The sequence below is a fragment of the Anas acuta genome, chromosome 15 (assembly GCF_963932015.1).
Source record: "Anas acuta chromosome 15, bAnaAcu1.1, whole genome shotgun sequence".
NCBI classification, from domain to species: Eukaryota; Metazoa; Chordata; class Aves; order Anseriformes; family Anatidae; genus Anas; species Anas acuta.
In genome coordinates, this window is record NC_088993.1 from 1,101,813 (window position 1) to 1,129,620 (window position 27,808).

The following is a 27,808-nucleotide window of genomic DNA, read 5'->3' on the forward strand; positions in this document are numbered from 1 at the left end:
TCCCCTTGCATCACTACTAACAGTCTTCTTTCCCACATTTTTATGTAAAAATGTGATATTAGTCTGCTATTAAAAACAAAACAAATAAAAAAAAAAAAAACAACACACCACCCTTAGTTCTACTACTCCAGGCAGTTCCAACTTTAGAAATAGAACATTTCACATTTGAGGAATTTAGATTTTTTCCTTTTGCAATGCAAGTTCAAGATAGTTCTCCCAATCATAAAAAAAAAAAAAAAAAAAAAAGCCATACCTTCAGGCAGGTTATTGCATTGTTTAAGTGACAATGATTCACACTGTAATGTAAATACAATCCAGTGAAAGCTTCTTAACCACTTCTAAACCACTCTTTCAAATAAATGTTTTGAACTTGCTGTTTTATAAAACTCTTTTTCCAAGGGAAATGCACAGCAATTTGCATCGTATTATAACAGGCTTGCTTTTCCTGATTACAATTCACAAATATCTTGAAAGTAGTCCATGGACCCAAAGGCTCTGCTAGTCACAGGCTGCAATCATTATGAAAATTAAAAAGTGTCATATTATGTCTTAGCAAAACAAGAGCACATGAAAACCATTTCAGAAGCTAATAAATAAAAACAAACGAATTCCTAAGAAAATTTTTTTAATTTTCATTTTATGGAAATACATCTTTTGTTTTTATTTCCATGATACAAAAATGTTAAATATCAAACATTTTCTGAAATCTACCAATGCAGATCTTTTTTAAACAAATAAAGGGCTGGTGCAGTTAGCAGGTTTGTCACAGGTACCAAAAAAACATTTTTACAAAAACCCCACAAGCTGGGGAAGAAGGTGGGGAAGAAATAGATCAAGACTTAAGAGTGAAAACAGCAGGATGTGAAAACAAAGAAAAACTACCTCCCACTAGGATATTCATGTTTGAGAACCACATAAGTTAAATTTATTTTTTTATTTGTTTTAAAAGGATATGGTATGTGTAAAGTTAGTATTTAGAGGAACACTGGCTGCACTGGGGGTGGAGGGTGGGAGTAGAGAATGAAAAAGTAAAAAAAAAAAAATTCCAGATAGAGTAACTGGTAGAAAGCAATATGTGAAACTGCAGTTCTACCTGTGTCAAGAATGCTGACATCACGCATACTGACATTGCCTTAAAAAATATATAAAGATTAGGAGATTTGTGGTAAGTCCCCTCAAGCACAGGAAACAGCCTAGCATGAAATCAGAGTGCCAGTTTTTTTTGTACATTTCATAGCCAGCATGCCAAAGGAGGTGACCAAAAAACATTTAGTCTTGCTTCTTAAATCTAACATCATTTACAACAACAAGGATTTCACATGATCAACAACAATCATATACTAGTTAATATATGCACAAGTAAAATTGACAGTGATTGTTCAGTAAACAGTTTAAAATAATTAAACTGATTTTCAGGACACATACTGCTTTGTTAACACCATTTATATTTAAATAAAGTATGGCTTCCAGGAGGTGTGTTCTTACAACTGCTGTCAATCAATTCCACTTGTTCAGGCAGTTGTTTCCTACCATGTTTCAGGGACTTCAAAAATTTCAGTGGAACTACTTGTGAAGCTTCCTAAAAAAGGAGTCATAGAATACTATATTAAAGATTTCAATATACAAACACTAAAAAAAACAAAAAGTCAGATCAACAATCTTTCGATTCGTTCAAAGCATACAAATGACAAATTTTCTTCTCTACAGCAAAGCTTTAGATATGTTATTTGCAAGTCAATATTTACAAAGGGAACCAAACAGACTGTTTATCAATGGGTACTAAAAAAAGTTGACTTAGTTTTTTCCGAACGAGTTGAAACACTAATGAACAAAGAAAATTTTCTGAAAGAAATTGCTAACAAGTTCAAACAGAATCAACAACAAATAGATCAACAGAAATCAATTACTTTGTGGTTTAAATTCACGTGACCTAAGGTTACTTGATTTCAACATACGCCCCCCTATGTTATTTTTATTTATTTTTATTTTTATTTATTATTTTTTTTTTTTTTTACAGGCGCAGAAATTTGTACAACATTGCAAAAATATAAGGTGAAAAATAGTCACCTATCTGCATTTAGCCAGACAAACAATTAAAAGGTATTTGGGCTAGAAAATGTCAGTATTAAAGTCTGAAAACCAAAACAAAATAGAATTATCCAACAGCCTAGGTGAAAAGTCTTCAACCAAATAAAAACCAGAAAGATTATGGTCAAATGCCACACAGAATATTACATATATTGATTTATAAGTCCTAACAGTTTTTAGAAGACAGGAAAAAGATTTGAATTTATATTTTGTATTGGAAACACTATTGATTTTCAAGCTTTAAATCTTGAACACTAAACAAGGCTAAAAAATAGAAGATTTACAAAACAGATAAAGAAAAAACATAATTCTGGCAAATCCATATTTTGACACCTTTACAGAGGTCTACAATTTCTTTTGTTTTTCAAAATCTGTATCTCCTGAAAGTGAGATTCCTCAAGCTTTAACAGCTAACAGTTCATGAAATGTGAAAGGTCTGCTCACAGTCCAGTAACCTTTCAAACAAATGTAGGCTTACTAAGAACACGTTAGACTGCAAGAACTGGGAAGGGTGACTGTGACCCACCCATCCAGAATGTGTGGAATGGATTTTAATAACTCTCAATTTTCATCACTATCTTGTCAATTAATATCAGAAATAAAAGCACAGCTAAGTGATACATAAATGCAAAACGATCAAAAATCTAAAGGGCCTAGTGAATCCTGTTACATCAGCATCTATTTGGCAGCTTACTGCTTCACTGAATTGTCTTAGAAAGCCAACATGTTCTCAAGAGATGTTCTAGGGAGGCACTGTGGCAAGCAGTGTGCTGGAGGGGCAGGCAGGTTGGCTGTCAAAGTTTTGGCTTAGTTATAAATGTAGATAACATTCCGACCACAGTGAGAAATTGCATCGGTTCTTCAACTTAAATAATCTCACAAATGACAGTGAATAAGGGAAATTAGTACAATGTTATCAAGATATACAGTTTAAGTTCTAATATATATAAGTGCTACTTAAAAGGGCACATATATTAGCTTTCAAGGCAGCAGGTAGTTTTATTAAAATGGACTTATTTGTAAGCAACAGTTTGTTTAACGACATATCTTGCAGATCAAGCTACAGGCATTCAATTATGCTATGACTCTAATTAAGCTTAAGTGAAAAGGTCTGCATCAGGTAAGTCTTACAACTGGTGATAAAAGTTTGTTGAATTAATAGGATCTACTTTAGTGTTTTACTTCCAGAATCCTTTCAGTTTTGTTTTGATAAAGTTATCTGATTTTGCATAACAAGAAGGTCACATAAATGAAAAAAAAAAAAAGCTATAAATATTCAAAGAGCTTTATTTTAAGGAAGAAAGTAGGCAAGAAATCAAATACTTCTTCTTTTAGTTTGTCTCAGTTGTTTTGTTTTCCTTTTTGATGCCATCTTCAGTTTAAACAACTCACAGCAAAATGACTTATAACACTGACTTACTGTGTTACACTCATAGAAGTCCAGAAAAGTTGAGACATTAAAGAAAAATTCAATTTTGTTCAGGTTTAGGGCAGTTCCAAACAGAACAGAAAATCATAAGCAAGAACATTGCTTTTACCTGCTGGAACTTGCTCTTTCTTGATCTTTTTGAACTTTTTGGCTCTCTTCTTACTATCTGGGAGGGGCTCTGCACAGGAGTCTGTCTGATTGTATTCTGGATCTTCTCCCTCTTCCACATCATCAGAACCAGTTTCTTCCTGAATAGGACTCATGCTTCTCTTTCCCACTGTACTGGTACCTGTAAAACTGAAATGCAGGCGAAATATTGTTATGGACAAGTTAAGAATAACTATTACATAGGTATTAGTTACTATACATCTATTAAATGCTTATGAAGGTAGTAGAATAAACTAAGTGATATACCATGAAATTATATTACCTGGAAAATCCGACTTGCAACTTAGGGAAATAAAGGTGTTCATTGAGCTATTGATGTCTCAGGCTTAGCTGTTATTCTGATGAGATTGCTCATCTCAACCGTAATTAAAGCTGTTCTCTATCCCTGCTCGGGTTTATTTTTTTCCCCTCTTCGTCATGAAAGCTCTTGCATGTAACTGAATATCTATTGAGAATGCTCATCACCTATTAATCCCAAAAACATACATCTTCATATTGAAGGATTTTACATGCTAAGTTCATCCACTCTCCTTGAACTATATGCAGTTGTAAAAGTATTTCTACTATACAGAGAAAACAACCAAACTCAGTGTAATAAAAGTTAAAAACGGGTCTTAAAGTGAGATTCCTATAATCCAACAAACTGGTGAAATAAAAATCACAAAAAGTTGCACATATTTTGTAAGTAGCATTTAAATTGAAGTCTGATGAGCACATTACAAATATTCACTTAGAGCTCTATTTCATTCAGCATACATTGAAATAACACGGCATAAATTTCATCCAACTATAATTCAATTGTTAATCTTCCTTGAATGCCAAATGAAAATATTAAAATAAAGTAAAACATAAGTGGCAAAGAAGCTAATTAAAAAAAAAGAGTTCCCATCGAACTTCTAGCTATTTAAGTGTACATTTTAATATTTTTTCAGAACAACAGATTAAAAAAAAAGTAGTTTTAGGCTTATAAACCTTTAGTTTTTTGGTAAAACCAACACAAAACACTTCTTTTATTGAACATTCTATTCAATGCTTGTATTTAAAAAAAGGAATATCAAATTATAAAACAAAACTAAAATCCTTTTTATTTTTTCTTTTAATCTATCATATCTGGAAGCATGGTGTTTCAATAAAGTTTCAGCTAAAGGATTGTCAAATTTATCTGTACAGTTTTGTCTTTGAAATAGACTTTTGTTCAGGTAAAGCCTGGACAATTTGCAATTTAAAACAGACTAATTCTGGAATGTCCAAAGGTAGTAAAAAACCATGAAACATATGATTATACTTCATGCTTTTACTTCCACTTTAGGGATGCACACACCATTTACTTTGATGAATGGCTGGCTTATCCTGCAAATGTTCACATACAGAACACCTTCTTGCATGATCTCTTACAAACCTTCATTTCGAGTCACACCACAACTATGATCAATAAAAAGATGTAAGCCAAAAAGCTGGAGAGAACTATTTGTCCCACATACACATTTCAATATTGCAAAACAGAAATAAAATATGTCTGGAAAATAAAAGTCTTTTTAAGAAAGTGCATTTAGAAAATGAAAAATGACTTTTATATTTAAAAGAAATGTTTGGATTTTTTTCTAAGAATTCTACCTCTGGGAAATATATTCTGAATAATACATAAGGAAGAAAATTTAGGAGCCACAAATTACAATCTCAGGATTAGATAAATGATCAATAACCGTTGACTTTTATGCTTCCATTCACTGCATGGATTCCACATAAACACATATTAGGTGTTTTTTTGTTCTGTTCTTCTTTGTCTGAAAATAAGGTTCAAGACTACAGGAACATAATTTTTTTCACTTAGCAATAGTAGTAAACCAGTATGGTTGTATATATAAGTTAGAACACTACTCAGATCAAAGTTCAGTTTTCTAATTATACCAGCTATTTTGGAGTATGTCCATGTTTCTGTCTCAATTTCCTTACTCCATTGAGAAACAACCAAACAAACAAAGTGGAAAAAGCAAACAAACTACTAGTTATCAGTAATTTTCCAATTCAGATATACTGGTTTATACTTTCTGGACATCTGAAGCATTTAGGAGAAAGTGTTACATCAACCATTAGCAAAGATGGCACTCAAGTTTCAGAACACAAATGTACAACAGTTACCCATGCAATAATATGATTTTTCAAAAGGAAAAAAAAATATATTTAAATAGGTTCTGAAGTTTCTTTTATATTCTGAATTAAGATTTTTATTCTTTGTTTTTAAGTAAAATTACCAGCCAAGTTTGGGGGAAAAGTAAGAAAAGCCCAGCATACACTGCCAGCTGGCAAATCTATCTAGTGAACACAATGCAGCTTTCATTTCAATTAGTGATGATCATAGTTGTGGTTCTGCACCTCTTCAACAAAGGCTCAGGATCCACCAGTCCTTTTTTCCCAACCTCTCCCTTATGTTGGCCTATTTTAATGCCAGCCTGCTGGCAAAAGTAACTGGGATGAATACCACAGAAGGAAGATGGTAGAAATCTAAAATCTATATTTTATTTTCTACTTCTATTCTTAAATACAACTCCAATCATCAAAGAATATAGTATTTTTGTTAAATCCCAGCAGCATGAGTAACAACATTAGCACTAAACGCAATTTGATGAATCGACAGGATGTGGTGGACTTACATAGAGCTTTGCTGCCCAAAAGAGCACACTCTACCTGATTAAAATGCTCACTAACTCTGTAGTGTCATTTCTAAATTGTGGCTACTAAATAGCAGCAATCCAGCTAGTGCTACGGTAATTACTTTGAAAGAATCCGAAAGTGGAGAGGAGTAAAAGTGGGGGAAACCGTTATGATGATGTAGCATTAAGCATTTTCCATTTTGGAAAGGAATGTCCTACTTTTGAAAGGACCAATTCCATCATAACTGAGTATCTTGAATAGGCCTAGATACAGACAGACTTTCAATTTCAAGCATTTCCCAATTCTTATCCTCTAACAAACAACTATACACAAGCGTTTCTGTAGAAAATAAACTGTAAGAGAAGTCACTACAAACTCAGTAAAGGAATCATCAGCAGAAACACAATAACATTTAAAAAAATAAGATAAGCTATTTTCAACAAAATTAAGGCATGCAAGAAACCAGTGCTACAACTGGGAGCCTGACAACAGCAGATGCAGCACTCCTGGTTTTAGCTAGAAAACTTGTAAGGCAAAATGACCTATCACTTTCCTATTCTTTATGCTCATGTGAGTCTTCTGCCATTAGCTTATTTTATTTTACTCATCCTTACATGATGATTAGGAAAAGTAGTAACTGCAAGCAGAAAAGGATATCTAGTTTTTCATAGAACATAACCTATTTTTCATGCTATGGTTTAATACCATTTTGCAGAGGAAAGGATCCCAATTCCATGCGTTTAACCAGTCAAGACAGTTGGCAGGCAGCTATTTGCTCAGCACAACACAGCTCATGCAGTACACAGCCACATAAGAGGCCATGGTCCATCCATTTTGGAAAGCATGCTCTGAAAAGGGAATGGCTTTAGAGGAGTGGATCCTATTAACTACTTGGAGTTTTGCATTTCCTCTGCTTCTCCATCCGATGTAAACTGTCAGGCACCTTTCCATTAAAACTAATTTTTATATGTAACAGTAGTAATACGCTACATGACAGGAGTATATATTAATTATAAATTGTTGTACCTTGTAGCTACTATGATACAGCATTTTCTGAAGAGAAGTTCCTCTGTAACATTGGAATATAGTTTGTTTCTAAAACAGGAATTAATAAACCCTCATTACATACTTACCAGTCTGACAATCTAAGACAGAAGGTTGCTTATAAGAAATAACTAACAACTTCTTTACAGAATGAAAAACTAGCCAGAACGTATTGTCAGAAGCTGACAGAAGCTGATGCAGTAAGCTTATTAAATAATAAGTAATAAAGAATGCAGTAACATGAATCTATTATAAGAGATCAGCTGCTGGATACACCACAGCATTGAGTGCTTGACTATATATGATTCAGATTAATCTGGATGAATATGCACATATGCACACACAAATACATAAAAATAACCTGGACAAATACAAATATATATAACATTGTATAAAAATATTTACATATAAGCATATATAAATATGTATTTATTTGTAAGATATCTCTGTCTGGAAACAAAAAGAAAATCTATCTACAGACAGCATGAGTGAACTGAAAGAGCACTGAGTGTGCAGTTACACGTTGTGTCTAACCCGGTGTAATTGCCAGCTCACACTTACAGAGGAAATATTTACAAAGGACTAATTCACAAGAGAACACAATCTAGCTAGTAACAAAGAGAAATAAAACAAACAAACAAATACATGTCAAAAGAGCTGCATGAAAGGGAGTTTGGACCAGAATAAAGTCACTTTATTATTGGAATAACAATAGAACCAAAATTCATGTAATGGCAATTATAAAATTGTCTATAAACAAAATAAAAGACTACTATCTAAAGCTATCAAAGTGTTGATCATCAAAAAATAAGGATAGCAAGGCTGTTTCTTGAGGAATTTCTCAATATTAGAGAAAACAGATGAAAATCTTTCAAGGAGATAGTGTTAAGGCAGACAACTCACTGAGACATAACATTAAGGAAAGAATTCGCTAAAAAATTTATTCAGCAATTTTCCAAATTACGTATTTGTGGTCGTCCCCAACTTCTTTGAAAAATAACAAGTCTGCTTTCCACATTTACTGTTTTCCAACATATCTGTTGAAAGAAGAAGTTGTCTACAGTTCATATCATAAGCCACCACTCTTAGTGTCTTGCCTAGAATCTGTGAGATACCCGTAATACCTGTGTATTTCAGTAAGGAGAGAGACTTCCTCCAGTAGAAACAATACTATGACTTGGGATTTCTTTGCAATAGACTCAAGATGTTCAATATGTTCAGACTATTTAATACAGAATTAACTATAAGCTACAGACTTGAACCTTAGCCACCAGGTACCGAGAACACATGTAAACCAGTGCCAGGACAATCCTGAGTTCTTCATCTCTTCACAGCATGTATTCCCAAATTTTCCTAAGTACAATAGTTTAATTGAACTAACTTCATGACTTCATTTGATATGGATTTTATCACCAGGTTCTTCCATATGCTTTTTTAATTATTATTATTTTTTTTAAGGAATCCAACAAGTCTAACACATTTAGAATTCCCACCATGATAAAAGGCATGAAAATCTGACACCTAGGCAAAACACACACCTGTATTTAATTTTGCAAAGTAGGCAAATCATAAGCTCATGTAAGTGAGAAGAACAAGTTTAGTACATTTGTTACATGATAACATTTACTGGAAGATATAATGAGAGTTAGAACTTATCATAGCATTCCCAAGAAAGATAAAGCAGGAAAAGCTCAGTGTTGGTTTTATGCCCATCTCATTTGGTCTGTTTAAAGAGAGGGAGTGGAGGTGTGTGAGGGAGAAAAAAATTAACATCTACACTAATGTAACTTATGCACTCCACCAAAATGTGTTTTTTCCAAATACATAATTTATAGAATTTTGAAAAACTAAGAATACTAATGACTTGATAGCTGAATTATTTAGTTTTATTAACACTGAAAGACTCTTTCTATTCACACCCACACAGATCACTGAAAAAAAAAACAAAAAAAACTCACGTTCTCTTCATATCTAAAACATCTCTTCAATAGTGTGGGTAAAAATGGAACAAGAAATACACACAGCAACCTACTGTATTGGAATCAAAACAGACACCTCCTGACTTAGCTAACTAGCTAAGTATAATACTTATAATACTAAGTAAATAGCTAACTATTTAAAAACAAAAATAAAACACTTTTCAAATTTTACTCCTAAAACTCAAAGCCTCACAACCATCATGCACCTATAATGCATTGAAGACAATTTTCTGACATGGGTGGTGGAGGAGCCAATTAGGTGGGGGGTGCTCCTGGACCTTGTCCTTACCAACAGGGATGGGCTTGGTTAGGGATGTGAAGGTCGGGGGCAGCTTGGGTGCAGCGACCATGAGATGGTGGAGTTTAAGATGGAGCTTGGTGGAAGAAGTAAGGCTAAAAGTAGGATTGCAACCTTGGACTTTCGGAGACCCAACTTCGATCACTTCTGGGACCTGCTTGGGAGTATCTCATGGGCTAGGCTGCTAGAAGGCAAGGGTGCATGTGAGAGCTGGGCTACATTTAAAGAGCACTTCTTCCATGCTCAGGATCGGTGCATCCAGAAGAATAGGAAACTGGGGAAGGGGGGCAGGAAACCTGCGTGGATGAGCAAGGAGCTCATCGATAAGATCAAAAGGAAGAGGAAGGTTTATGAAATGTGGAAAAAAGGCCTGTCCTCTTGGGAGGAGTACAGAAGTGTTTTCAGGGCCTTCAGGGATGCGACAAGGAAGGCTAAAAACCCACCTAGAGATGAGGTTTTCAAAAGAGATAAAAGATAATAAGTTTTTTGTTTTTGTTTTTTAAGTATGTAAATATTAAAAGGAAGACTAGGGATAATGTGGGTCCCTTGCTGAACGAGGGGGGTGTCCTGGTAATGGGAGATGCTGAGAAGACGGAGATACTGAATGCTTTCTTTGCTTCAGTCTTTGCTTCAAGGACTCCCCCATGGGACTCTTTGACCCTGGAGGGAGGAGAAAGAGTCTGGGAAGAGACCTCCCCCCTTGTTGACAAGAGAATGGTTCGGGAGCATCTGAGTAGGCTCAACACACACAAATCCACAGGTCCCAATGGGATGCATCCACATGTGCTAAGGGAGTTGGCAGAGGTGATTGCCGAATGGCTCTCTGTCATAGGTCCTGGAGAACAGGAGAGGTGCCTGAAGATTGGAGGATAGCCAATGTCACTCCGGTCTTCAAGAAGAGCAAGGAGGAGGATTTGGGAAACTACAGGCCAGTCAGTCACACCTCTGTCCCTGGAAAGGTGTTGGAAAAGCTTATTCTGGATGCCATCTCCAAGCAATTGGAAGAGAAGAAGCTTATGAGGAGCAGTCAGCATGGATTAACCAAGGGGAAGTCATGGTTAACCAACCTCGTTGCTTTCTATGATGGCATCACCAGCTGGGTAGATGAGGGGAGAGCAGTGGATGTAATCTACCTTGACTTCAGCAAGGCTTTCGATACTGTCTCCCATGACATCCTGATAGCAAAGCTGAGTAAGTGTGGGATAGAGGAGTGGACAGCAAGGTGGGTGGAGAACTGTCTGACTGGCCAAGCTCAGAGGGTGGTGATCGGCAGTGCAGAGTCCGTCTGGAAACATGTGACTAGCGGTGTTCCCCAGGGGCCAGTGCTGGGTCCAGTCTTGTTCAACATCTTCATCAATGACGTCGATGAGGGAATAGCATCTGCCCTCAGCAAGTACGCTGATGACACAAAGCTGGGAGGAGTGGCTGACACACCAGAAGGCTGTGCTGCCATTCAGTGAGACCTGGACAGGCTGGAGAAATGGGCAGGAAGAAACCAAATGAGGTTTAACATGAGCAAGTGTAGAGTCCTGCACCTGGGAAGGAGCAGCTGCATGTATCAGTACAGGCTGGGGGATGACCTGCTGGAGAGGAGCTCTGAGGAGAAGGACCTGGGGGTCCTGGTGGACAACAGGTTGGCCATGAGCCAGCAGTGTGCCCTCATGGCCAAGAGGATCAATGGGATCGTGGTGTGCATTAAAAGGAGTGTGGCCAGCAGGTCAAGGGAGGTGATCCTCCTCCTCTATTCTGCCCTGGTCAGGCTTCACCTGGAGTAATGTGTCCAATTCTGGGCTCCCCAGTACAAAAAACACAAGGATCTCCTGGAAGGAGTCCAGCGGAGGTCCACAAAGATGATATGGGGCCTGGAGCATCTTTCCTATGAGGAAAGGCTGAGAGACCTGGGTCTGTTCAGCCTGGACAAAAGACTGAGAGGGGATCTCCTCAGTGTGTATAAATACCTGAGGTGTGGGAGACAGAGGGATTTGGCCAACCTCTTTTCAGTGGTTTGTGGGGACAGGACAAGGAGTAATGGTCACAAGATAGAGCACAGGAGGTTCTGCACCATGCAGAAGAATTTCTTCACGGTGAGGGGGACAGGCTGCCCAGGGAGGTTGTGGAGTCTCCTTCTCTGGAGATATTTAAAGCCTGTCTGGACGCCTACCTGGGCAGCCTACTTCAAGGAACCTGCTTTGGCAGGGGGGTTGGACCCAATGATCTTTCGAGGTCCCTTCCAACCCCTTCAATTCTGTGATTCTGTGATCATCATTTGCCTTCCTGTTTCTGAAGCACAACCTCATCTGGACTGCCTAAGATGGTAATTTATACCCTTCACTGTGGCAGTATCACCATGGAAAGTCATAAAAAAACCAAAACACACAAGACTACCTTTAGAGGAGAATCCAAAGACAAGTTTTCAAAGTTTCCAAATGACACGTGTCCTAGTTTTGACTGGGCTACAGTCAAATTTATTCCTAGTAGCTGGTAAGGTGCTGTGTTTTGGATTTAAGATGAAAATAATGCTGATAGCACACAGATTGCTTAGTTGTTGTAGAACAGATGGCAGACCTAGGACAAGTGACCCCAAGTGGCCAAAGGGATGCTCCACACCATCTGGCCACATGTGGAACAACAAAGTAGGGTGGCTAGCTGGAGTGGGGCAGGGGACCACTGCTGGACATCAGTCAGTGGACGGTGAGCAATCGCATTGTGCATCACTTGCTTTGTTTAGTATTTTATTACTATTTTCCCTTCCTTTCCTATCCTGTTAAATTGCCTTTATCTCAACTCTTTTACATTTTTGCCCCTGATTCTCTCCCCCATCCCACTGCAGAGAGGGGAGGGTGAGTGAATGGCTGTGCAGTGCTCTGCTACTTGCTGGGTTAAACCACAACACAAAAGCTATTTAGAGGTGTAAAACAAAGAGGGATGTAATTCTTTTACTTTGGTTGTAAGAAATGGTACTACTACAATAAGCTCAGAAGCTGTGAGTTGACCTGCCCCCAGTATCCTAATATTTTAAAAATTTGTCTAACTACTAAATCCCCTCCACTCCTTTACGTATGATCTTGTGACAGGTGATGTACCACTATCGATTCATGTGCAAAAAAAAAAAAAAAAAGAAAAGAAAATACCAGATAAAAACTACCTCAGAAGTGCTAGACTTAATACAGTGCAATAAAAATACAACAATTTGCAATATGGAAAAAATCTCACCTGTTAACACAGTAGTATCGACTCTGGGAAACGTAAGGTGCACATTGAGTTTTTAACCGCTTTCTCTCCATCTCCTTCCAACTATCTTCTGTACATTTTCTCTTTGCCTGTTTTTCTTCATGTTTTTTCTCAACATATTCAGCATATGTCTGGATCCTATAACTTTCAGCATACCTGCTGGTGTTTACAGCTATGGGGAAGAAGAGTGATGTTATACACAAAATGCTTAAATTACAACACACCCTCCCCTGAGATAACTTAGTGTGAAAAACAGAAGGCTATTTGTTCAGTTCATAAAAACTACTTTTTCTAGTTCCACTATTAGTGGTAAAATAAGTATGTAAATAAATAAATGTTGTACTATCCTAAATTCACATTGTATATTTCAATTAAACATTTAAAACATTTCTGAGTTAGACTTCTTCCAAGAAGGGTTAATTCTACTGAAGATTTCTCTTTTAAATTAGAAACCATCAATGCTTCACTCATAACCCTCTTCCAGATTGCTTGTTGGCAAGAAAAGAATTCCTGGATTTTTTCCCTTTTAGTCTCACTATTTAACCCAGCAGGTTTATTTTGCAAGTCTGCCAGGAAAAGACGACATTTGCACAGGCTTTGCCAAAACTCTGATTGCTGTGAAACATAAGCTCATTTGAGCTGCATTTTTTGAAGCACAAGATACCCGTGGAAGCAGTACTTAACTAGCACCCAGCTGTTCCATCCTTGTATCTTTCTAATGTTCTGTCTCCACTTAACTAAAAAAGACTGCCAGTTCAAGGTAGAAGCATTTTTGTCAACACAAAATTAGAATCACTTAAAGAAAACTTTCACTGCCTTCACTCAGCAACAGTTTACCAACATAGAATCATAGAATATCCTGAGTTGGAAGGGACCCTTAAGGATCATCAAGTCCAACTCTTGACACCGCACAGGTCTACCCAAAAGTTCAGACCATGTGACTAAGTGCACAGTCCAATCTCTTCTTAAATTCAGACAGGCTCGGTGCAGTGACCACTTCCCTGGGGAGCCTGTTCCAGTGTGCAACCACCCTCTCTGTGAAGAACCCCCTCCTGATGTCAAGCCTAAATTTCCCCTGTCTCAGCTTAACCCCGTTCCCGCGGGTCCTGTCACTGGTGTTAATGGAGAAAAGGTCTCCTGCCTCTCAATACCCCCTTACGAGGAAGTTGTAGACTGAGATGAGGCCTCCCCTCAGCCTCCTCTTCTCCAGGCTGAACAGGCCCAGTGCCCTCAGCCATTCCTCGTACGTCTTCCCCTCCAGGCCTTTCACCATCTTCGTAGCCCTCCTCTGGACACTCTCCAACAGTTTCATGTCCTTTTTATACTGTGGTGCCCAGAACTGCACACAGTACTCGAGGTGAGGCCGCACCAGCGCAGAGTAGAGCGGGACAATCACCTCCCTCGACCTACTAGCGATGCCGTGCTTGATGCACCCCAGGACACGGTTGGCCCTCCTGGCTGCCAGGGCACACTGCTGGCTCATATTCAACTTGCTGTCTACCACGACCCCCAGATCCCTCTCTTCTAGGCTGCTCTCCAGCGTCTCATCGCCCAGTCTGTACGTGCAGCCAGGGTTTCCCCGTCCCAGGTGCAGGACCCGGCACTTGCTCTTATTGAACTTCATGCGGTTGGTGATGGCCCAGCTCTCCAACCTATCCAGATCCCTCTGCAAGGCCTTTCCACCCTCATTCGAGTCCACAACTCCTCCAAGTTTGGTGTCATCAGCAAACTTGCTCAAAATACCTTCTATTCCTACATCCAGATCGTTTATAAAAATATTGAAAAGTACCGGCCCTAAAATGGAGCCTTGAGGGACCCCACTGGTGACCGCCCGCCAGCCTGACGCAGCCCCATTTACCATAACCCTTTGGGCCCTGCCCGTTAGCCAATTGCTCACCCATCGTATGATGTTTTTATTTAGCTGTATGGTGGACGTTTTGTCCAGTAGGATCCTATGGGAAACCGTGTCAAAAGCCTTGCTGAAGTCCAAAAAAATCACATCAGCTGGTTTCCCTTGGTCCACCATACAGGTGATCTTATCATAAAAGGAAATCAGGTTAGTTAGGCAGGACCTACCCTTCACAAACCCATGCTGGCTGGGACCACTGACTGCTTTGTCCCCCAGGTGCGCCTCAATAAGTTCGAGAACCATCTTCTCCATGATTTTACCAGGCACTGACGTGAGACTGACAGGCCTGTAATTGCTAGGGTCTTCTTTCTGACCCTTCTTGAAAATCGGCACAACATTTGCCAGCTTCCAGTCTACCGGGACCTCTCCAGATTCCCAGGATCGTTGAAAAATAATTGAGAGAGGTTCCGCGATGACGTCTGCCAGCTCTTTCAGCACCCGTGGATGAATCCCATCCGGACCCATGGACTTGTAGGGATCCAGGTGGAGTAGCAAATCCCGCACACGTTCAGGGTCGGTTGGGAGTTTGTCATCCCCACCGTCCCGGTCCTCCAGCTCAGGGCACCCTGGGTCCCGAAGCCCATCATCGGCATTGAAGACAGAGGCAAAGAAGGTGTTAAGCGTCTCTGCTTTGCCTATGCATTGTCTGTGAGGAGACCTTCCCTATCAAGGAACTATGTATTCTTTAGTTCTCCTTTTTCCTCCAAGTCCCAGCATCTTTGCAACTCTCAGCCTTTAATCTGGAAGCCAAGCTCTGGCCTGAAGTCATCACTATAACAGATGAATCAGCAAATTAAACTGGCTGTCAGCTGGTGTCCTCTACCACTTTCAGCCTAACTCACTGAAAGAAAGTATTGTAAACTAACCAGCAAACCCGTTTTAATCTAAAACAAAGAAACAAAATAACACATTCTTTTTCATGCATGTCTGCTGCACATTTTAAAATACCATAATAGTAAAATGGAGATAAAATCCCAATTTTATTACTGCACATCTACCATAGAAATTTCAGATGCATAACCAACCTTCTGATCCCAGCTGACGCACTGCCATCTTAAATACAGAGCATTCTGTACTACCCCTAGCCCATGCACAACACATATCATGCTCTGACATTGCAATTCAGACAGGTAAGGTAGTGGATTTTTTTTTCTCTTTCAGAAAAAAAATCTTCTATTCTGCATATTGGCTGCAGTAACATGAAATTAAGCATCTGCAATACAAGTCATGGCACATGACTTGTGCCATGTGCCTACACAAAACTACGAAGTTTTTCAAATGTACATAAAACTCGACAACACGTTTTTATATTTAATTTTAATCCCAAGAATAGGTAACTGTAATTATGATTAACAGTCTCATGAGACTGCTGTATTAACCAGATACATGTTAAACATACCTCCCGTCACCCCCCTTTTCTTTATTTTGAACTGTGAAGTTATAGGATCTGTTTGAAGAATTAGGAGCATATTTATTGTCCATGAAGTTACAGTACGGGCATCATAAATGAATTAATAATGCTCACTGAAGTTACTGCATGCCAACTGACATTCCTAAGGGTAAAGTTTGTTTAGTTAGACTCAAGCATGTTTTTACTTGCTAAAATCAAGCACACAGTTACCATGGATCATCTGATAAATACTGACTTGTTAAAACACAATAATCATTTCACATTGTTTGTTTTGCTATAAACTACGAACCAGAGTTATGGCTCGTTCATTTAATTCCCTGGCAAACTCTGCTTATATATAAGGAAAAAATAATCCTTATGAATCAGCCTAAAGATAATTCTTAAAAATTATCAGTATGAAAGTTAGACGAACTGTCTGTCCAAAAACACTATCTTGAAGCAAGACCTGTATTTTATGCAACATGTTCCTGTTGCCACATACATATTTTTACATATATGTATATGCATATAAAAAGTTCCAAAAAGATAAACGCTGGATATAACTCTACACTGAATTTGACATAAAATATGCTAAAGTGCAAACGCTTTATGCATTGAACAACCGAAATGAAGGCACATAAACAATTTTATGGAGCCACACAGACAAGTTAATCTTGCACGGTTCTGATCTGAAAAACAGCTCCCTTAAGGGTTTTAAATACATTCTCTCTGATGCTCTTCTGGTGAACAATGTCCCTGCTGCCAAACAAACCAAATACAGTTACCTCACCCTGTAGTGCCCATGGAAGAAATGCATTGCTAGAATACCTGGTGAATTCTAACAAACTGAAGAGAACATAAGGTTTTTATTTACTTGTTTTTAAATCATAGAGAAGGCAATTTTTTTTTATTATTTTTTTTTTGTGAGAAACCTGGCATACTAACCACCAGCTCCACATGGCTGCATTTCATTACCTTGGGTGCAGCTTTTAAAAGAAAAGTTAAGTTTCTGCCTTGAAGTCGAATAATAGTAATTGCATATTATTTCAGGAAAGATTTCTAGATGACAGCATCTTCCCTAGTTATTAGGCAAGCTATTAAACAGGCTGGCTGACACTGAGTGACCCAAGAGGAATGTGTACAAAGATGCTCTTTCACCAAGTCATTACTGTCATACAGAGCAAAATCCTTATAATAACCACAATTTATAAATCACAAAGAACTACACAGATTAAGGTTGTGATACTAAACACTCAAATTTATGAAATGATAAAAGTAAAATATCACCTATGAAGTATTAAACTGCATAGATGCTTTGAGACTACTCCCTCAAATCAGACTGACGGTGTTCAAATTGTGAGTAGCTAATTCAGTGCTTTGTTTTATTCTCATTACTCGTGACTCACGTGTTGTTTTTTTTCCCATTTGTTTTTTAAATTGTCCAATTTGAAAATAAAGCTCCTTATCTCAAGAAGCTAACAAGTGCCTATTTTATAAACAGAAAGCAGAAGTAAAGACCACACATCCCAAACTAGAGAATATATATTTTAATTAACCTAAATGGAATTAAATTGGCCACTACACAAAGCATCCAGTCATGGCTGGGATCACCCACACAAACATATTAACATATTGGCAGAAAAGTCATAAATGAAAATTCTCCAAAAAGAAACAGCACATGATCATGTGGCCATGGACTTTATCAATGGAAGTGTAATTGACCTCCATTATGTTAAACATTAGTGAAACTGGTATTGCAATATTCCCCCACCCCCACTTAGCTGATAAGCAGTTTTCAGACTTCAGTATACCTGAAAAAGTTCTACTGTAAGGCACTACGCTGTTTGACAACTGACTAGTCAGACCAGAAATTGTAAATGCATTTCTCCAACCTCTCCCTCTCAAATTATGAAAATTACTGATAGTTGCTAGTGCTGATTCAACATTTAAAAGGATTGAGTACACTCTGCTGGCTTCTCTCAGAAAGATACGTGAACTTGATTGACAAAACCCTCACCAATTGCCAATATTTCTGTTTACTGCTGCTCTTTTCCTACCCTCTCCGATTTCTCCCAGGTCAGCCTTTTCGTGGCAGTCTGTCTCATACTGGCCTCATAACTCACCATACCCCTAAACATTCCTTAGTGTTAAACTCATGGATCACAGTTCTGCTCCGGCCATGCACTACTCCCAACTTCTTTTATAAATTGCATGTTTCTGCTGCCATTTGATGCCACTTTTCCCTTGTGTTGCATTATCCAGTTCTGTTTTTTATCCCAGTTTTCTACATACAGGTTAGGCTTTATCAACTACAATTTTCTTTTGTATCCAAGGTATTTCAGAACAGGCCCACTCACAGCTTCTTTGCTGCCTCTAAACATGCCAACTAGTTCCCAATCTTACCCTGTTAACTTGCTCCCTGGCTATCACCTTGCCTAAAACAAAGGAGCAGGGCTGGCAGAGGGGCTGGCACCAGGCGCTGGTCCAAGCACTACCACAAAAACCCTTGGTGATGCATAAGTGGTTACAAGACCCCATGCCTCGTTCACACACCAAAAGGACCAGGACATCCCAAACAAGTAAACAAAAACATATGATAAAAATGACTCCACTACCATTTTTTTTTCCCCGCTTAGAAGTCTGTTTTGACAGCCAAAATAAAAACCACTGTAAGAACAGCGACAGGCTGGTAGCGCATTCCTTCCCCCACCAAAGTAAATGGACAAATTGTGAAACTATAAATAATCCTTAGGATTAGGAAGGAGGCAGGCTACACTGGCCCTAACCATGCCTTTTAAACGACCAATAAACTACTATTTTTTTTGTTTTCTTTCCAAAAGATTGTTCACTTCGTGCCTATGCAGTACCCCAGAGGAAAGTACAAGCAGCAGCCATTCGAATACAGAAACACAGTGCAGATCCAACCTCATGAGCTTTGTGCACTTTTTACTACTTCAAGAGAACAAAATCCTAAACTAGATATTTTATTGTATTATCTAGCAATTTTCAGAGAAATGACCTTAAGAGTAACTAAGAGCCCTATGTTGCTCTTAGCTCTGACAAAATAATTAAAAACGAACAACAAAACCCAACTAAACATAGTGGACAAAACCACTTTCTCAGGTATATTTATCTCAATAATATGTACAAAAAAAAAAAAAAGCGAGCTAAACCTGCTTGCTTTTTCAACAGCAACACCTGAATGCTTCTTTAAATCCTGCTTTAAAACTGTTGGGTTTCAAATCAGCCGTTCTAAGCCAAACAGCAGAAGAGCACAGTGGAGTTTTAAGGGAGCAAATCCATCTGATGCTGCTACTCTCAGAGCCATCTAAAGCCCCATCAGTTCCCAAGCGCAAAGCACCTACACAAGACAGGCACGATTCTTTAAAGCTTTGGTTTTCAACCCACACTAGCAAGGCAGGTAGTTTGTTGAGTTGGATGTATTTAGCACGCCCCTTGCTAGAGCTTTTATTAAAACAAAACTACCTTGAAAGTAGTTTTTCCCCTTTCAGCAGAATTATCCTGCACAGGTCCACTTCTCATGGAGTTGAGCAAATACATTTCAACTGTGACTGAAGGGAGTCAAAAATAACTGCTAATTCAGCTACAGATCACCTGCTTTCCATTTGCCATAACAGCTGCGCTGCCACATTTGAGCCCTTTTGCACATGCCAAGGTAAGTACAGCGGGCTTGCATAGCATTACCAAATGAAGTGACACTTCATTAACATGCTCCTCAAGATCCTTGTCCTCAAGGAAGGTTAAGAATTTAAAAAAAAAAAACAAAAAAAAAAACTTACTGCAAACTCTTTAAAAAAATAACATGATAGTCAAGAATTAGATTGAGTAAAGTCCTCTAGGATCATCCTGCACTGAAGCATCACGAAGGGAAAGTCTGAGTTTGCTCTGACAGCAAGAAATAAAAGGTGTCTAAAAATGTTGGTTTAAAAATAAATAAATAAATCGCTACTACATTATTCTTTGGAGTCCATGAAGAAAATCCTACCTTTGAATAAACCACTCTCATTCTGAGACACAGGTACAGAATTCAGTACAAAATGTACAAGGACAAGTCACGGTGTTAAGGACACTATTTTACAAGTCACTAAATATATCAATTTTGTTATTTAACTCCATGCCTAATTTTACAAGCTGCATACTAACTGCACAAAAACATAAATAAGGATAGTGAAGATGTATTTCCTTGGTCAACAGAACCAGCGTACTGGAGATTGGTGGACAAAAGCTGTTTTACAATGAGGGATCTGTCCTATCTAAATTACACATGGGATTAGCAGCTATTTGCAGGCTATATCAGAACTGAAAACATCAACTTGTACATGGCACTGACCATCTCTATTTTCTCCTCCTGTATTAGTCTAAAGACAGTGGAACGTGTTAACACAGATTTTAAAACAGACTTTTTTTATAAAAGACTGCTTTACAAAGATTGTCATTTCTTGAAACCTGAATCAGGGTAGAGGGAGCAGTGTCAGTGTGACGGCAAAGCAGCCCTCCACCTTGCGAAGGACAATGGCCAGGTTAGCCAGAGAGCAAACCAAAATGAGTCTGACTGTCTGTTTTGAAGAAAACGGGAAAATGAACAGGTGATCTGAAATAAGAGTTTTACAGACAAGAAGACACAAAAAAAAAAGTGCCAAGTACAAAGCATAGCAAAGAAAGGGAAAAGAACCTTAGACAGTATTTTAAACCCAAATATTATAAAGGAGTTTTAAAAGAAACAGCCTACTGACTGTTCTGTGTGTTCCCACAGCACCAGAACAAAATATGCAATAAATGAATTTTATATTTGTATGAAACAAAGCAAAACAAAACCACATGCGCCCACTGAACAATGTTTGGCGTTCCTCAGGTGCTGTCTTCCCCTTCTATGCATTTGCTGATATCCTGGGTTTGTTCTATTGCCATTTAACAGGACTAGGAACAGTTTAAAGGCAAGACTCTTAGATTTACAATACCTATCATTATTCTTAAAAACACAGACAGGAAACTGCAGCCTCACAGTGCTAGGCCTAATATTTTATGTAAATTTTAGTCATATACATGCACTTACTTGGATGTGATACAACATCCTTAGAAGTTCAGATACATGTGCAAAGAAAATCTCTTATGCTCTTTTCATTTCCACATTGTAAACATTTACTTAGAATTTTTTGTTGTTGTTTTAAATAAAAATACCAAACATGTCTAACATGCTTGTAGATACCCTGTGTATCATTCTTGCACAAAATGTACATAGGAACTTTATAAGTAGAAAATTAAAGTGAAATGCTTTTTTTATACAGGTTTGTTGGTGCCACAGAATCAAGCTTCTCCTTGTAAACAGGTATGCCAACAAAGTATCGGAATGGCATCATTGCCTCATCTCCACAGTGCACAGCTGCACGTGGTAGATAAGTCATTTGGCATTCACAGAGCAGCTACTGGGGGAAAAAAAAATCTCTCCACAGAGAACACAGATGACAGTACAGTCCACTGAGACATTTCACACTACATACATGTAGACCGATTGTTAGGATTTTAACTTTCTTAAAGTAGCAGTTTAAGTACTAAAAAAAGTCAAACCGTTTTGCCTTTGCACCCTGTTTAAACGCCTCAGTAATAGAAACAGAATCTGTGAAATAAATTAACCCATTTGAAAAAAAAATGCTAAACAGATGAAAAGCTAGTCAAAAGAGTTCCAAGATTATATTAATAAGAAACTTATATTCAAACTTGCATGGCACAGGGTTAGTTTTTTGTTTTTTGTTAGTTTGTTTGCTTTTTGTCTTTTAAGCAATGAGAAGAAAACTTTGCCACAGGTGCCTAACAGCAAGTCCATCCCTAATCTGTCCTCTACATCACTAATGTTGAAAGTTGTAAAACAGCTGTGTTGTGATTTTAGATTTCCAGCTCTAATGTAAGACAAGGACTAGAATATATCATTCAACAATTTCACTTCTTGTTACAGACAAAACTCCTGAATCACACAAATACAAAATTCACCATACCTCGTTGCCAGCACGTACTAGCACAGAAATGCTAGTAGAACTAGTAAAATGTTCAGATCTGTTAATATACATAAAGTATACAATGTACAGAACACTTCCTTTCCCATAAGATAGGTCTTTGAGTAACAGTAGATGTTGGGAACGGATTGCTCAGATCTGAGATTTTTTCTGGAAGGCATACCACAGTGTGGGGCTAGCTAGCTAGGCAGCTGAATTCATCTAACAGCCTGTTACCAGACGGGGGGAATCTCCTTCCTTGCTCCTTAGCCCCTGCAAGCTGCATGGTCTCATGCCCTTCTTTATGATGTTTCTCTGGTTTATAGACCTGCTGATGAGCTAGGTGATCCCCACTGAACCAGCAGCAATTTTATTTATTTTTTCTGGGCACAGAATCAGCAAAAGGAAAGCAGTCACTGTTAGAGTAGGACAAGAGTCATGCCCTTTATACATGAAGGATTACAACTGGCACAAACCATTAACTACATTTTAATGCCAGCAAATTAAATATTTCAGTTAAGGCAGAGCAGTCACAGGAAGCAAACTCCTGCAAATCTGGTGACATTTCTGATGCTTGTTAATAACTTCAGATCAAGGAAGTAGTGAACTGAGCTTGGACACATCCTCGAGGCAGTGCTGTTCAGTGACAGAGGCAGGTTCACAGCAATTCAGGCAGTTCTCAATTCAAGCCTATTAATGCTCCAGGTCACTGTTAAGACACAGGTAACAAGCCCACCCACCATACTGGGCGATACACTGGAGAATGGTTGCACTGCATTGCCAGAAGTAGCAAGTTCCCTAATGCATGAAACAAATGCACTGATACCATCAATAAAAGAAAACCTGTAACTTTTCCATTTTGATACCTCTTGTTGCCTATGAGGAGTGCAAAACCTACAGACTCACTGCTCAGGCACAATTTCTGTCTTAGACATCCCAGTGAAACCATTTCACTCAGGCCCTTACGTTGCCTGCATACACATGGAACAAAGATCCCTGCAATCTTCTGTAAAACAACATGCAGCTTCAAGGCAACATGGTTTAAGAAATCCAACTTGCACGAACATAATTCTTTAAAGAATCTAGGTGATGCAGTAGATGCTACTTACCACTTCCCCAAATTCAGTGAGAAGAAATTGAAATGCACACAATCTCAATACACTCGTATACAACTTTAAATTGCATTGGTAAGTATTCATGCTAAGTAGAAGATTGTACAGTAAACCTTGTAATACCCTGGTGAAGTATGAAGTCTAGTCCTCTCTGAGAACTCACAGGTTCAGAAAGATTAGCGATTTAAACAAAAATCATTGAAAGGCTATCACAGTTTCAGCTGCTGCACCTGCTTTAGTCTTTTGCTCCCCTGCTGTCTAAATACATTGCTCCACTCAGTGCCTAGAGGAAGAAGATATCTTGCATGCAGTAATTCTGTATGAGCTCATGTATCAGGGCATTAACACATGGAAAAACTTAACATTATTTCAATGCTTGCCATATAGGATGAGCAGTTGCTTTTCACATGTACTTAAAATTTCTGGTTAACTGTATTTATTACATTTGAAAACAGCGAGAAAAAGGTTCTCAGGAACCTTTTCAAAATTAAAATTGCTTTTAAATTGAAGCTGTGGTCTTAAAAGTATTGTAGGACTTGCTTGTAGCCAGAACATAGACATTATTAAACTGCACCTAAGTGTACCATTTCCAGAATATTTGTATGAGATGCAGGTTCCTCTAAGTGAAGATGCATTGAAACAGTATTTATTTCATACTAACCTTTCCAGAAGAAAAAGCCAATTTTATAAATATATGAAGCTGAACAGCATCCAGAAGCAAGCTTACCTTCCAGCTTATCAAGCTGGAAGTCATAAGAGCCAGAAGTTGTGCACCAAGAGTTCATTCTGAAGTTTTTTATATTTATACAGGCTCATACTGCTTTATCTTTTGTCACTCACTTAAAAAGCATGTGCTCAATGTTTGACAGAAATATTGAGAACTCATGAAGTGCAATTTGGCAACAGTGAGCCCTGTCTCCCATATGTTCAACAAAAGGAGTATCAACCAACAACTCTTTAACAAGCTCTCAGTAATTACCTACTCTGAACAGCAAACCTCAACAGAAAATAAATAATATTTTTCTTTCACAATGTAAGTAACTTAGTTTACAGCAAAGCATAGTGCAAAAAGTGACAATGCATGTAATCTACACCATCACTTCCACAGACTGGTTACTCCCTTTGGCATGTCAATGTGGCAAGTTCAACAAGAACTGACACTAATAGCACAGCCCACCAGAACTCAAAATGCGCAGGCACAGGTTGCACATACAGACACCAGGGATGCAGCATTGTGGTGCCTATGAGTGGTTAACCAGCATTTGTCTCAATGCAGCTCCCACTTGACACCGAAGCTTTCAGACTTTGCAGGGTAATATTGTCTTATACAAGAATAAGGCTTTGCTGCTTCTGCTAGCTACCGGAATGCTGCCAACACACAAGTCACATGAATAACCAAATTAAGCGACAATTCTTGGACATTATTACAAAAAGCAAAATGAGAAGGTTAAGGAATTTGCTTTTTGTTTCCTGAGGTTTCTGTTTTATGTGTTTTAAGCATGCTGTATTCGGATTGAAAATTAAGAGCAGCTCCAAAACTGCATATAAAAATCCTGCCCTTTCCCCTATTTGTTTCAGAGGGAAAGAAAGAGGAAGAGGGAACAAGTCTTTTTATACCATGCAAAGATTCAGATACTTTGGGTTAACACTTCAGCAACTAGGAACTGGAATCTGCTCTTCCTTGCCACATACACGCTACGGATCGCCGTGTCAAACAGTTTAATCATTAGTTTAATCTAGCAAAACAGGTTTATTCTTTCCAAGAAGAAAAGTCAATGGACCAATGTTTTATCAAGGGTTTTTTACTGGCTCTTTATGGTTACCATTCATGATTTATGTAACTCAGGAATGCTGTTTTGAAGACCACTGGGATGAATAGATACATTTTATTACTTACATATTTAAAACTGATTTTCATGCATATTAACATGAGATCTCCAGCATATTCCTAGTGTGCAAGATGAACAAGTTTTTAGTCCATAAAAAAAATAAAGCCAGGAGAGACAGAAGCACCAGAAACAGCACACAAAATCCTATACAAAGCATCATGGTTTAGGAGATCTGTCACTTGTTTGATGCAAAGGATAAGCATGAGAATCAAAATTAATTATAATTTATTATCTGAAACGTAAAACACAAACTGAATAAAAAAATCCCCTCCTCATCAGGTAGAAATTAATCTCAAATGAAAAGCAAAAAATTTCAAAGACGTTATATTTTTTTTTGAACCTCAGAAACACTTACAGAAAACCAGCTAATAAATAATTTAGGCAGATGCTTTTAGGAAACCCATTCACAGCTAAATGGTTCCAACAATGGGATATTGAGCTAACAGAAGCTGTTTTATACCAAAGCAATTGTTTCAGCTTGAGAATTCAAGCAGAGGTCACTTTATTATTCATTTATACTGAATATTTATTCAATTCTTTTGATTAGTTTTTGAACAGCTGCATAAATCTTGCAACATCTTACTGCTATACTGCTAGACAAACAGGTCAACATGACTCAGTAAATCAGAAACAGGTTAAAATTTCCAAAGCACAGCACACATCAGTTATGTAAAACTAGCACTTGCACAGGTAATACAGGCTAGCACACAGTTTGGGGAACTGAATATAGCTCTTAAGAACTAAGAAATCCTGGCACTAATTGTGTCCGAATGGAAGCAGTAACTTGCCCAATCACACCTGTAGAACCATCTGAGATCTTTTTGCATTCATTTATTCCACACATCAAATTTCAGGAGTGTCTTACATGTATTTCATTGAAAAAAAAGTCTGACTGCACCCATGCATTCACCTAGGGTTTTTTTTTTGTTTGTTGCTTTTGTGTGTTTTAAAGATGTTTTTAAAATACATGTATTTTATTGTCCCTTCTTAGTCTTTGCCCATTCACATCACCACACCTTCCATTTCCTTCACCATCTGCATGCCAGCTGTCCGCTCCCAAGGAACCTGCTCTGGCACTATCACGCCCAGCTGGGCACCTTGATTGGCACAGCCTACAGCAGCAGCACAGATACACTGTAACTGGGACACTAGACCATCACAACTTCAGTGCCACCTTTATATACCAAACTCATTGTATAAGTAATCACAGATGTCAACTTTTTTTTTTTTTTTTTTTTTTTTTTTTTTAAACACATACAAGGATGAAAAAAGAAAAAGGCAGAAGAGGAAAGTTTGTAACGTACAAACCAATTGTATCAACTGGCTATCCTGAGCACACCCATGCAGGGGTGCCTGCGACTCAGCCTTCAAATGATCTGCTGTTCAATTTTATAACTGCACATTAGTTCAGTCCAATATTCAGTATTTGAATTACTGCTGCAACTGAAAAATAAGGATACTTTCCAAATCTGAATGACGTCTAAAAAAAATTGGTAGGCATCCAATCAGTTAACACTCCATCCAGATTATTATAGAACAAATCAGATTTTCATAATTTTTCCCACACATTCTCCTCATTAAAAGGATTCAAAACAAATCTGATTTTTTTTTTTTTTTTTACAGTGTTTAAACTCATATCTGAGGCCAAATCTAACCACCCTATAAATATGGGGAAACTTCCACACATCCATCATGTTCTCATTTCATTTATTTTCCATAAATGTTTTTATTGCACATGTTACATGTATTAATACCAACTCAAAGCCAGAAGCAACTCTTAAGAGGTAAGCATAAACATGTCTGCAGCAACGTCTTGCTTTGTATCACATTGTTTGACAGCTCTGATGTTGTTTTTTTGTTTTGTTTTGTTTTATAGTCCAGAAGATGCAGACATATTTATATAAACAGGTTCAAAACAGGCCACATCATTAGTTTTTCCTAGGTTCTTTACCTAAACACAGCCCACTAAATCACGAGGACGAGTAGTGACTTTTATTGCCAAAGCTGTTCATTAAAGAATTTTAAATCAGGAAATAGAATAACAGAATTGATTTTATGATTTATTTATTACAGCAAAAACCAAGAGGCTTAAGCCATTTTACAGTAAAAATCGCACAGCTTTTTGGTAATTGAAGTTGCTGTAGTTTATCAGCTTGGCTGGCTGAATACTTTCAGTATATAAGATTTTACTAACCTGATTTCATAAAAATCTATGAAAGCTATAATCACCTGAGCTTTCAAATAAATAACTTGTTTCCTAGCACATAGGCCACAGAACAAGCCTCCCGGTTTGTCAATGCATTAAAAAGAAAGACACGGGTGCCAGAAAGATTCAGTTTATATATTCTGCAGACATTCAGTTCTTTCCACAGTATCTATTTGCTGTAACAAAATGAACTTGAAAACAAAAAAAAATTGTGATGGTGGTGAATATGTCTGAATGCTTGGCACACAATGGGCTATTAACTCAATTGACAGTAGTGGGGAAGTTACTGTAGCACTATGTGTGCATACATGTACATGCACACAAGTATATATATAAAACTAATAGCCTTGGAAGTCGTGCCCAGAGAAACAAGCAAGCAGTTTGAAAAGGTGGTGGAAAATGTAC

The 27,808-nt window shown here is 37.9% G+C and overlaps 1 protein-coding gene across 6 annotated transcripts in view; it reads right to left on the bottom strand.

Annotated features, from left to right (window-relative positions):
• Positions 1–608: 608 nt before the first annotated feature.
• Positions 609–27,808, bottom strand: part of PARN (poly(A)-specific ribonuclease) — a 66,930-nt gene continuing 39,730 nt past the window's right edge. For 5 of the 6 annotated variants that reach the window (XM_068699931.1, XM_068699935.1, XM_068699934.1 and 2 more), the window contains 3 exons: positions 12,872–13,061; positions 3,627–3,814; positions 609–1,579 (listed from right to left, as the gene is read on the bottom strand). In XM_068699931.1, coding sequence (XP_068556032.1) covers positions 1,527–1,579; positions 3,627–3,814; positions 12,872–13,061 — 431 coding nt within the window. In that variant the 3' untranslated portion in view covers positions 609–1,526. Of the gene's footprint in view, positions 1,580–3,626; positions 3,815–10,532; positions 11,131–12,871; positions 13,062–27,808 lie in introns of those variants that run through there. The other variant, XM_068699937.1, reaches the window with a different exon arrangement.